We start from the raw sequence: 12,991 nt of genomic DNA on the forward strand, positions 1-12,991 counted from the left end.
GATGACAGCTACTTTGTTCCTCCCACCATAGAATTCAGCATTTAAGCATACAGTGGTGCCCCGCAAGATGAATGCCTCGCAAGACAGCAAACTTGCTAGACAAAAGAGTTTCCTGTTTTGGAGGTGCTTCGCAAAACGAATTTCCTATGGGCTTGCTTCGCAAGACGACAATGTCTTGCGAGTTCCTGCTGTTTTTTTCCCTCCCCCCCCTTTTTCTAAGCCGCTAAGCCACTTATCAGCTGATCCGATCAGCAGATAAGCCGCTAAAAGCCGCTAATCCTTCAATGGGCTTGCTTCGCAAGACGAAAAAACCGCTAGACGAAGAGAATCACAGAACGGATTCTTTTTCGTCTTGCGAGGCACCACTGTAGTTTCCTGTTATATGTGTGCCTGGAAACTATGGTTAACAGCTTCAAAATAAGTCAGGATAGTTAGTCAACTTAAAACCATGGCTTGACATCCTGTTTTATTTTTAAGTCATTGGTCATAGGGTGTTAGGGGAGGGGTAGTACCTCTGGTGGGGGACACATCGTACTCCTGCGGTAGCTTGTCCACCTTTGGTCTCCATTCTGCACTCAGCTGTCACCTGTGGTTCCAAGAAGCCACCAGCACGTAACAGCAGCCACACCCCAAGAAGTGGCTTCGACTGGCTGGCTAAACCAGGTGAGGGTAGCTGATGGGTTTCAAGCCCTCAGTGAATTAGGGACTTCCCTGCATGCGAAGACAAGTTCCGGTGGATTGAGCGGATGAAAACAACAGGGGGTCCAATGGTCGAGAAGGAACATGTTGTGGAGGGAAATGTGGAGCAGATGGAACTCATCAGCCTGGGGAGGCAGTCACCTAGGAGAAGGAAAATTCTGACCCTAAACCAGGCTTCCTCAACCTCAGCCCTCCAGATGTTTTTGGCTTACAACTCCCATCATCCCTAGCTAGCAGGACCAGTGGTTAGGGATGATGGGAATTGTAGTCTCAAAACATATAGTTCAGGTGGCCTACTGTGGGAATGGTAGTCTCAAAACCTATAGTTCAGGTGGCCTACTGTGCTTTATAGCCAGTCATGGTTTACAGCTAGTCATTCCAGTTAGTAACATGAATTATGGAGCATATTTGATTTGAATCGCTTCTCCCCGTTGCCGCCCCTTGGTTCAAAAGGGGTCCGGGGAGAGAAGGGAAGGCGCGCGCGCGCCTTCCCCTCTGTCCCCTCTTTTGAAGCAAGGGGCGGCGGGGAGAAGATCGCTTCTCCCCGTTGCCGCCCCTTGGTTAAAAGGGGTCCGGGGACAGAGGGGAAGGCACGCGCGCCTTCCCCTCTGTCCCTGGAGATTGCGGGGCTGGCAACGGGGAGAAGCGATCTTCTCCCCGCCGCCCCTTGCTTCAAAAGAGGTCCGGGGACAGCAGGGAAGATGCGCTGCGCTTCCCCGCTATCCATGGAGTTTGCGGGGAAAGCTTCGTTTTGCGAAGCAAGCCCATAGGGAAATGCGTCTTGCGAAGCGGCTAAGAAAACTTCGTCTAGCGAGTTTTTCGTCTTCCGAAGCGTTCGTCTTGCGGGGTACCACTGTATTAAAATACTGTGATACATCAAACACTAAAAGCTTCCCTAAACAGGGCTGCCTTCAGATGTCTTCTAAAAGTCTGGTAGTTGTTGTTCTCTTTGACATCTGGTGGGAGGGCGTTCCACAGGGAGGGTGCCACTACCGAGATTTCTGCATGAATTTTTTTTTGAAATTTTTTTCCCCACCATATATTTGCAAAAGGCAGACAAAACAAGCTACCAATTTTCACTGCACCACCAAAGAAGAAAAGACAAAATATAACGGCAGCATAAGCTCCCTTTCCCTTTTAATCAGAAGTGACAACTTACGCAGATTTGACGCCCTTTAAAAATACAGGGATATGGAATCATGCTGAGAGAAGCAGTGCTTAGGAGTTAAACAGCCCGCTCAAGTACATTTTATACTGCTGTACCATGCAAAATGTCCTCACATGTATCATTTCCAAAACCAGTCATTAAAGAGGTCTGAAGCTGATGTTATTGCAGAGCTTTGAATCTCAACTTGCCTAGTGGCACAAAGCCAAGCCCCGACTCTCCTTCCATAATGCCAGTAAAAGGAGAAATCAGCTAATCCTGGGTTCTTGCAGAGCTGCAAAGAATTTTAAACAGGACTAGAAAACTCAGCACAAACCTATCATTGCTGGTAGGCCTTTCATAATCAAAAAGCATCAGCAGGAAAGGAGGGGAAGAAGTATCTTTTCTCTTGCACATATATACATGGATCTTATTTGTCTCTATTCTGAATCCCAATAAAATTTCCCTCTTAACAAAAGAGCAACTGAAAACTAAGATAACACAGAGCTTATAATAATCTTCATGTTCTCCTGTCAAATTCAGCCCAAATGGGAAAAGTTCTACACATACAGCATTGCACACAAATAAAAAATCATGTAGATATGCTTAAACGTGGCTGGATTATGTCCTATATTACCAGCCCCAAATCCTGAAAACATTGAATTGAGCTGAAACTCAGCTCAAATTCAACTTGTGAGCCTGGCTAGCAGAAGCCAGTGCAAGGACTTCCTCTAACTTACTCTCGTGTAAGTGTACACAGCACTGCAACTTTAATCTATCAGAGTTGATCTGGAGTGGGGGCGGGAATGTTGAATGGTAAAATGGCAAGACTTCACAAACTAAAACAAACTTATCATTATGGAACTACAACTATATGTTACTTCGGTGTGGAAGAATCTTAGGAGTTCCTTCAAATTTCACCCAACAGAGGAACAATCAACAGTATAAGGTCCTGAGAGTGATGAACTGTCCCAGATTTCCTGTTCATGTTGATTTCAGGCAAGCTGACATGAGGAAGGGGCAAGGGCCATGGAGAGGTGAATTAAAGTGGCAGAGAAGGTGACACGGGGCAGAAAAAAGAGAGCAAAAGGAAAAGGAAGTGGAGATGGAGACAAAATGCACTACTAGTAGGTGAAAGGAGATACAAGAGGGGGAGGGAGGGAAGGGGAATACAACAATATTTGGGAACATAATAGAAGAGGAGAGGAAAATGTGATAGTTTGACCTATGCCTTTGTAACTCTTGCCCTCAACTCATGCTAATACCTGCAGGGCTAAGAATGGGACTCATTTTAAGGCTTAGTTCAGTTGGGGAGCTTCAGTTCCTTTGCTCCAAAAGTCTGAGAGCTTCCATAAAATGTGTGCTGCGGGCACTGTTCTCCAGAGGTGTAAAAAGCAGAGAAACACCTTTGTTGTTCAGTTTGCTTTACTGTTCCATGAAAGGTTCTACCTCATCAAGCATGCATATTTTGTCGCAAAAATCGATACTAAAGAAAATTTGGCTCAATTCTACTGAAAAACAAAACAAAAACAAAACCCCAAACCCATGTCCTTTCTCTTCCATCCTGCCCCCCCCCCGGCCAATATTAATCATTGCCCTTGGATATTCACAAACTACTCTTTTCAAGGCAATTGCTTTAGATAAAATCTGCCTTTGAAAATTTGCCATCTCCTGTTTAGGAAGGGGAATATCAAGTTTTCACTCATTTTCCCCTGGTAGTTACTTCTTCAAAAGTTGATATGTATATTTGGTTTTGAAATATTATCTAAAAAAAGTAACAAAACTTTGCTTATCTCTTATCATATGCATGCCATTGCTCTTTCTTCATAGAAGTTTGATAAAAGTTTATAGGAGTAAGTTCAATTTCTTCTAATGTTAAAGAAGTTCCTATTCTCATGCTATGAAGCAGGAACTAATAAACCCAGGGGGCGAACAAATCATACAGAGACATTTACTGGCACTTAGCAATTAAGTATGAGGCGGGAGTTATTTTGGACTTTTCCAAATTAGATGCTAGCAATTTTACACAATCCTGAAAAGGGAAGACATCCTACAGGTGTCTCTCAGGCTGTCATTTTAAAGTTCTCATAAAACAATCAGGGGGTGGACTTGTGAGTAAGTATAATGGGGGGAAAAACATAATTCTGCTTTTTGCTGCAGTGCTGACTATACAAGGTGAAGCTCCAACAGTTTGCTGAAGTTGGGTCCCAAGGGTTGTAGCCTGCACTGCAGCTTATTAAAGGAAACAGCATTCCTTTCAGCAGGGTTTTTTTCCTAGTTTTGCAGCGTTTTTACAGGGTGAAACAGCACTTTATTCAGAATGCACAAAATCATAGCAACTGGAAACATTGCAAAATTTATCATTGGTTATCCACATGACTTCTTTTATATTACTTCTTAAAGATATCGGTTCGCAATCTTGTTACAGTCTCATCATTAAGTTGTGCTGAATAACATGGACTTTCTCTTGAAGGCACACTAGTATATAGCAATTTCCACTAGTCTAAAAAACAGTAGCCCACCTCCTAAATTTGGTAGACAACTAAAAACATACCAAGTTGCCTTCCTTGGGCAATTCAAATCTTGTAGTTGCTACCTAAGGAGCTAGGCCTGTAAATAGCCATTCACCTTTGATAAATAAGAATTAATTCTAGGGGACTGGAAAGACACCTTAAAAGTGGGGGGGGGGGAGGGGAGAGGAGAGGGAGAGGGAGTGTCACTTGTGACCTAAAAGGAAACAAACAGAGATATTAGTCTGAACAAGTAACAAATAAGATTTTATAGAGAACTATACAGATATATAGTGGGACGCGGGTGGCGCTGTGGGTAAAACCTCAGCGCCTAGGACTTGCCGATCGCATGGTCGGCGGTTCGAATCCCCGTGGCGGGGTGCGCTCCCGTCGTTCGGTCCCAGCGCCTGCCAACCTAGCAGTTCGAAAGCACCTCCGGGTGCAAGTAGATAAATAGGGACCGCTTACCAGCGGGAAGGTAAACGGCGTTCCGTGTGCTGCGCTGGCTTGCCAGATGCAGCTTGTCACGCTGGCCATGTGACCCAGAAGTGTCTGCGGACAGCGCTGGCTCCCGGCCTATAGAGTGAGATGAGCGCACAACCCTAGAGTCTGGCAAGACTGGCCCGTACGGGCAGGGGTACCTTTACCTTTACCTTTACCTTTATATAGATATATATGGAAAGCCTCTTAGGAGCAAGGGGTTGATGGGTCCACCCCATCTTCACCTAGAAATGATGTTAGGCCCACATGGTGCAGGTCAGGTGTCTGGGTCTGGATTGTGTAAAAGAGGAGCCATGGGTACTAACATAGCAGCATCTTCTTTCTACCACAACTGGAGATACTTGTGAGCTTTATAATTGCTTAGTTCAGAATGCAAACTTCAGTTACTCATGTCTGCCTCAAATACCAGGCAAGAAGAACAATTCCCCTCCCACTTGCAAATTTTCAGCCCTTCCTCCACCTGCGTCTACTCGCTGCTTCTTCTGTGAAAAGGGTGGGTGATGGACTCTGCTGATCCGTCAACTGGAGAAACGGTTGACTCCGATTTACGCAGAATAAGCTGAGCTATTTCCTGGTGCATTAGGGAACCATCTTCCAATCCAAGGAATACTATGGGAAGGGGGTGATTCACTCATTGCCAAACACAGCTTCTGTAGCCCCCTTCAGCTTCACAAGAAATAACAAACAGCAGAAAAGCCTTTTCTCAGAAAGAGAACACTCTGTGAACCCACATCTCTCAAGATCCAAGCCCAGCCCTCCAATCAATGAATCACACTTGTTTGTGGGTTGTATTATGTAGTTCGCTGGAATTTCAAGCTCTCTGAGCACAGCATGTTACGCTTATATGGAAAATGGAGACACACACAGCTTGGTGGAAGCAGTATTTTGATTGATTCTTTCCACTTAATAAGAGGGGAATTTCAAAACTTAACATTCATTACTTGGTATGCAGGATATTCCTCACCCATTACAACTGCAGTATCTTAGTGACCTACTTTTAGTAGAGATGGAGTTTATGCTGTGAGAATTTAGCACCAAATGCTTTGAAATGTCTACTGAAAGGTCTGTAGCCCACGTTATTAATGTGCATGCCATCCAGGCATGTGATAAGCAATGATCTTTATATACTAATCTCAGAGTGATGCAAAATGTAAATGGACCTCCAGCCTTACAGCAAGCTGTACCTGCAGAGAATGACTCTGTTGCAAAGCACTGAATATTGAGAGCCTGTAGCATAACATGCAAGAGAATGCTTTTCTCTACCAGAATCAGTTCATTTTGGTGTTACTCGGTCCCTGCATGTCTTTCAACACCAGAAAACAATAGCCCAATTTCAAAATAAAAGCTAGGCTTCCGTACAAAGATGAACACATTAATCTGGGAGACACACTATGACCCCTCTACCCATCCTAAAAATGTCCAGTTTGTATTTTTTTTTTACTGTTTTCTGAACACCTGATTTCTTTGCAGTTCAATGATACCAAGGACAGAAAAGTACTTTTCCAGAGACACTTTCTATGCCTCTGGTTGTGAGCTACGAAGCCTAGATTGGAGCGTGGGCAGCTTGACTCAATAGCTGTTAAACTCCCTTACACAAATAATAATCTTTTATAGCATTTTCAAGTTTGGAAGAGAAAGAACTGGCAAGGGAACTGCACTCCCTACCTTCTGGTTCCTTTGAGATGTACTAGGTTTATTAATTATTTATTAATAAATAACATAAAATAAAAATAAGCATTCAGTCTGCTATCATCAATACGAGGGAATTTCACTTTTCTTCCAACAGCTTCATCCTCCTCTCTCCAATCAATCCAGGCCTTAATTACTAAATAGAACAGATCCACCAACACCACCCCAAACTTATAAATTCCAAGAAAAGTTACATTTCATTATGTTATATACACGGATACATTCAATACAAATAACATACCTCACTGCAGAGTTGCACAAAAGAGGACTGATTACTACAAACAAGGGAGGATTGTTTGTTTGACATTGATCCATTCCTTGATGCTTCTTGTAGTGAATGCTGAGACAGGCTGGCACTAAATGTTTAGAGTTGTGGGGAGCAAGACCAAGATGATGATGATGATTATTATTATTTATACCCCACCCATCTGGCTGGGTTTCCCCAGCCACTCTGAGCTGCTTCCAACAAAATATTAAAAATACAATAAAACGTAAGACATTAAAAACTTCCCTAAACAGGGACCTTCAGATGTCCTCTAAAAGTCAGATAGTTGTTTATTTCCTTGACATCTGATGGGAGGGCATTCCACAGGGTAGGCACCGAGAAGGCCTTCTGCCTGGTCCTCTGTAACTTCCCTTCTCGCAGTGAGGGAACTGCCAGAAGGTCCTCAGAGGTGGACCTCAGTGTCTGGGCTAAACAATGTGGGTAGAGACGCTCCTTCAGATATACAGGACCGAGGCTGTTTAGGGCAGGGTAGGCAACCTAAGGCCCATGGCTGGATGCGGCCCAATTGCCTTTGCAATCCGGCCCACAGACAGTCCAGGAACCAGTGTATTTTTACATGAGTAGAATGTGTCCTTTTATTTAAAATGCATCTCTGGGTTATTTGTGGGGCCTGCTTGGCATTTTTACATGAGTAGAATGTGTGTTTTTATTTAAAATGCATCTCTGGGTTATTTGTGGGGCATAGGAATTTGTTCATCCCCCCCCCCAAAAAAAATACAGTCCAGCCCACCACATGGTCTGAGGGACGGTGGACTGGCCTACGGCTGAAAAAGGTTTCTGACCCCTGGTTTAGGGCTTTAAAGGTCAGCACAACACTTTGAATTGTGCTCAGAAACATATTGGGAGGGAGGAAGTCAGCAGACTTCCCTTAAACAAAGGCAAAATGCTCTTGGTGGGTCCTTTTATAAGACAGGGACAAAGTCACTCTCTCCCAGCCTAAGCTGCTCAAAGGTCAAAATAGGGAAGGCAAGAGCAAGTACCCTGCCTTGAATTTTTTGAAGGAAGGGCAAGAGACAAATGTAGCAGATAAAGAAAAGCAGTATCTGTTGCATTAAAAAAAAATGCATTCATTTATTCACTTAAACATTGTGGGTTGTAGCCAATGCTCTGTGGGCAGAAGTCCATTTGCACAATGGGACTTTCCTCTCCACTCCGCCGTTACCCCCCCCCCAAATCTGCTCCAGAGGGTCTGCTAATCCTCCAGAACTGATTTTGATGGCATGCAGGGAGTTACAGGGGAAAGGAGAAGAGGAAAAAGTTCAATTCTGCAAGCAGAAATATATTGCACTAACAGAAAAGTATGGTTGGATAAAAATTAATTAATTTATGACATATCCCCCCCTTACCTTCCTCAATAACATGTAACAACCACTCATTTTGCACACATATTGAACACAAAGCAAAATGCTCCAAAATCCATAACAAATCAGGAAAAATAAGCAGAGACTTTAAGGGTGTTTTGAATATTGCAGAATCCAGCTACAATCTAACTCCCCAATGTATTCCTTGAGCTGCAGAAATGTGCTCAAACAAGCTGCAGACTTAGAAACAATGAATATGGTAACTAGGCTTAAAAATTGTCATGGTTTATTTGCTGTGAGGTATTGACTCAGGCTCTCGTGTATAACACAGTATTATTTGCTCACTCTTCATTCACTGAATAATGTCAAAGCAAATTGAAGTTATATAAATATCATTAAGGTTGTACCACAAAACAAGACACAGAAAAGGAACAAAATATTCCATAAGACTACCTCATGTCGTACTAGAATGTTGCTGAAGGCACTGCGATGTTAGAGGTGTTATCTTTCAGATGATACAAACCCAAACCGCTTATCAACCCCGCCATAGAATCAAAGAATCAATCACAAAATCACATGAATTTATAATAAATGCAAAATCCATTTCTCAAACTCAAGGCTACCACAGAAGTATCCCTCCTTAAAAACATTATGGCGCTATTTCATTTATACCACATCTTTGGATATAGATTGATATTTATGTTTCTAAACTGAAGCCACTAAATACAGATTTCTACCAGGGACAAAGGTTTTGCTGAACTGTATTTGTACTTATGCTTATTTTGGTGCACTAAAAGTCTTAAGATAATTATATGGGTTTTGGAGGAAAGAAAATCCAGGTGGGTTTTTATTCATTCTATTTGAGTTCCACAGAAATATAGCCATGAATTTCCTTCCTTCTTTATACAAAGAACTTGCTCACAGAAAAGAAAAATTTCCCATACATCAATCATATAACTTAAAAGGTCTCTCTAGAATTGCTTTTCAAAAAAATTACTGTATATATGATTTCCTTATAAGCACAGACCCATTTTATTTTTCCTTGTTTATTTCCCTCTCTGGGATGGGGTGTATAAAAACAGTCTTGCAAAAAAGTGACTGATACTGAGCAACCATCTCAAGGAAGTGTTAATATGGTAAAAATGGCAAAAGCGTTTGCTGGTAATAGTCTATCAATCCACTCGACAATCACCTCCTACTGAACAGGTTAAGTGAAAGCAAACAACTGGTTTACTGTTCTGTTATTAAAATATTATAAAAACTCGCTGAATCAGAACAAAAGTCCCATCTAGTCTAGCATTCTGTTCTAACAATGGCCAACTAGATACCAATGGGAAGTCCAAAAGCAGGACATAAGTAAAATAGCATTATCCCACTCAAAACCCCCGCACCTGGTACTCAGAGGCACCACACCATCATATGGGAAGTAATATCAAGTAATTGAGGCTAGTAACTTCTGATATAAAATGTTAATATAATGAACAATGACTAACACATATCTATTATATGAATTGTGTTATCATTTTTAATGGCTTCATAAAAATTATCAGGGTCTATTGTAGGAAAGCAATAGGAAAGCATGAAAGAAAACCCTGGCCTATATATTACATACCATGCAACCACTCTATTCAGGTATTATAAATGGATTTCTACATTTTGAATCCTGAGACCTCAAAAACAAATTTTGGAGAAGTCAGGACAGAAATGTAAGATGATAGGACGATTAACACCGATGGGGATAACAGCACATACATTACATTGGCTAGTTTATACACTAATTCATGTGAACGAGCTACACTCTGACATTTCTTCTTGGGACTTGTCAACTAAGCACTGGTTTCTTTTAATAAATAGTATTATTAGTATTATTATTAATATTATTATTATTATTATTATTAGGTTTCCCCAGCTACTCTGGGTGGCTTACAGCATATCTAAAAACATAATAAAAACATCAGCGTTAAAAAGCGTTTAGGACCTCAACATCCTTAACATTCTAATCCTCAAACTACTCCCCCCCCAAAAAAAAAATCCAAATGAACTTAAGACCACTTCACAGTAAATATTTTGAGTTCAGTGAACATAAAGACATATCAGCATAAGGCTTTTAACTTCTGTTTATAGCAGACTGGCAACTTACCATGTGGGACTTTCACAGCTAAGGAAAATAGACATTGCAGATTTCACCAAAGGGCTGTTCCACACAGCACACCTGATTGCTCTATGCTCACCGGCGCTACATCACCATTTCCTGAGAAAATATGCTAAGTGTGGATGGCATACCTTCACCTTAAATATAGCCATCTGGGAATCCTGACTGGACCAGAGCTCCCCACAACTATTTAAAAATACATGCATGCTGTTGTCCACACTTTTAAAAGTTTGCTACCAAAAGCAATTGGGTTTGTCATGTAAAGTGCAAAGCTGTTCAGAGTGGAAAGCCAGGATATGCATACAAAACTGACACTGCAACTCAACTGCAATAATTTCACAAATACTGCAAAAGCAGAAGAGCTGACAAAAGAATCTTAATTCTGCAGTGTGACATGAAAAACAGAAAGAGGAAAAGAAAGCACTGGACACTCTATTTACTAAAGCTTTAAACCTGTTTGTGCATCAGAGCTATTAGGTATCTGGTGTTCCACTTGTTTTGGTAGTGTAAACTTCTTAGAATATGCTTTCATCTCTTTCCGCCTCGGCAGAAGGCCACATCACTTCAAATTATCTTCTCTTTTGTTTATGCCTGTGAATTTTTGTACTCCATGCTATTGCTTAACTAGCTTATTTGAAGCATTTTTGTAACATATGGGATTTACACCCCAATCCTCAAAGCGTAGTACCACTGAAAACCTCCTGTGGAATAAACGAAATATGCACAAGTAGAAGAACTTGAGGATCAGCGCTATAGCTTGTCTGGAAAATGGTCTACTGATATAACATTGTGTTGTACCATATGGTATTTCTGATTTGTGAAAAGGCAGACTATTTTAATTTCCAGCACAGTAAGTCCCTTAATCTGAGCAAACCCAAATATCCAGCTAGAATCCAAAACGTAATAAACAGAAGGATAATCAAAGCCAAGAAGGTGAAAGTATGCTTAATAAGATACTCTCCCAGATGAACACCTCAATCCTTGTAATTTAGTACTGCAGTGATATTTTAGAGCAGTTGAAGTATTTGGGTCAACAAGTCTATCAGTCCAACAGGCAAGGCTCATAGAACATGCAATATTCCTCCAAATAGCAGACAAGTCACTCACCATCTCAGTGCAATCTTGATTGGTGTAGTAAGACAGGATGTGAACAGGTCAGCTGGCAGGTCAGGGATCATCGGTAACAACTCACTGGCTTCACATGCTGCCAGTTGAATGCAATTTTTCATTGAAGGAGGCAAGGGCATCTGAGCCAGTGGATGGTTAGGGTTAATTGCAGCCACCTTCATAGGAAATTAAAACAAACAGCAGTTAAGTCTTCCTACTGATTAACTACCAGTATCTAGAAAATCTTCTGGAAACAAAACTAGTTAGGAGATGCCAAAGCTCAGAGAACCATTCAACTCATCAACAATTAAATTACTAATGATACTGGTGCAGTTTGCAAAGCAGAAATGAATAGTTCTAGCCTATCCAAAGGGTAACTGCTTATCCAAAGGATGCCTTCCTATACTCTTTAGTCATGGCATGGGTCATTTATCTCAAAGGCACTACCTTAGTGGTTGCAGGAAGGTGGCTGCATGAGCTGCACAGCCTGAACTTCTGCCTATATTGGCCACACGGGCAACTGAAAACCAAGATAGGGTTTAGAAATGAAGCCTAGGATACAGGCTGTTCAGGTGCCTTAAGTGGTATGTTATTTAATATAATATTTTTCTATTCTACCTACACAGCTTCAGTGCCCAAGCTGGCTAATAGACAATAAACTATGAAGTTACAGCAATACACAATAAAGCAGCATATTATAAATCACAAAATAAAATATAAATTCAGTGTTAATTTTACTTTGCTTTTAACAGAAGGGTTTGGGTTTGTTTGTTTGTTTTTGCATATTTTGTTGTGGCAAAGGCCTAAGAAAAGCATTAAGAAAGCATTAGGGGGGAAATGAGGAAAGCATTTAAAGATCAGTCAGTTGGATTGAATCCTTTGAACCCTCTTTGCTAGCACCATCATCATACCATAATGCCTAAAACCAATCCATGACGTCTCTACTCATTTTTCCTTCATCACCCTGATTTTTTTTTAAAAAAATTTTAATTTGAGACTATGATAATTTGATCCAATTTCCATTATAAAGACGTTGCTTGAGTACAAGTTTCTGTAGGATGCTCAACAAAAGACTGGACCACCAAATTGGCCATTCAATGAACTACTGTAGATATCACCACCTCATTCATGAACAGTGTTATTATAACCTGAAGTAGCTCATCAGTATAAATATTAATTGGCTGAAAATGATTATGAAAGAAAAACTTCTCTGTCATCATTTGAAAATGCTTAGAAAGAAAACATACTGAAAACCAGTTTAACAGCCTTTCATGAAACTATGTCTATCTGATGCACAGTGTCTCTCCGAGAGAGTGAAAAAAGAAGTTTCTGGTATCTCATGGGATTTCTGGTGTTGAAATTCTGGCTGCAGGGAAGCAATTGTTCCAAATTACAAATGTGAGAAGAAATAGTGCTTCCAAACCTCCACAATGGAGATCAGAAATATTAATTAGCTAGGAAAGGTCTGTATAAACTAGCCCTTACTCATATTCATGTGCAAATTAGAAATAAAAAGGAGAATTGCAAGAAGATAAAACATTACGCCTGAGGGAACAGGGCAGAAGGGAAAGAATCCTTATGGGAAAATGAATACACAGGGAG

At 41.2% G+C, this 12,991-nt stretch overlaps 1 protein-coding gene across 2 annotated transcripts in view; it reads right to left on the bottom strand.

The window, feature by feature from the left end:
- Positions 1 to 12,991, bottom strand: part of RPTOR (regulatory associated protein of MTOR complex 1) — a 313,358-nt gene that overhangs the window by 179,074 nt on the left and 121,293 nt on the right. For both annotated transcript variants that reach the window (XM_083489852.1, XM_083489851.1), the window contains exon 6: positions 11,390 to 11,565. In XM_083489852.1, the coding sequence (XP_083345978.1) occupies positions 11,390 to 11,565 (176 nt within the window). The remainder of the gene's footprint in view (positions 1 to 11,389; positions 11,566 to 12,991) is intronic.

The sequence above is a fragment of the Podarcis liolepis genome, assembly GCF_965112155.1.
Source record: "Podarcis liolepis genome assembly, chromosome: 2".
In the NCBI taxonomy this organism is placed as follows: domain Eukaryota; kingdom Metazoa; phylum Chordata; class Lepidosauria; order Squamata; family Lacertidae; genus Podarcis; species Podarcis liolepis.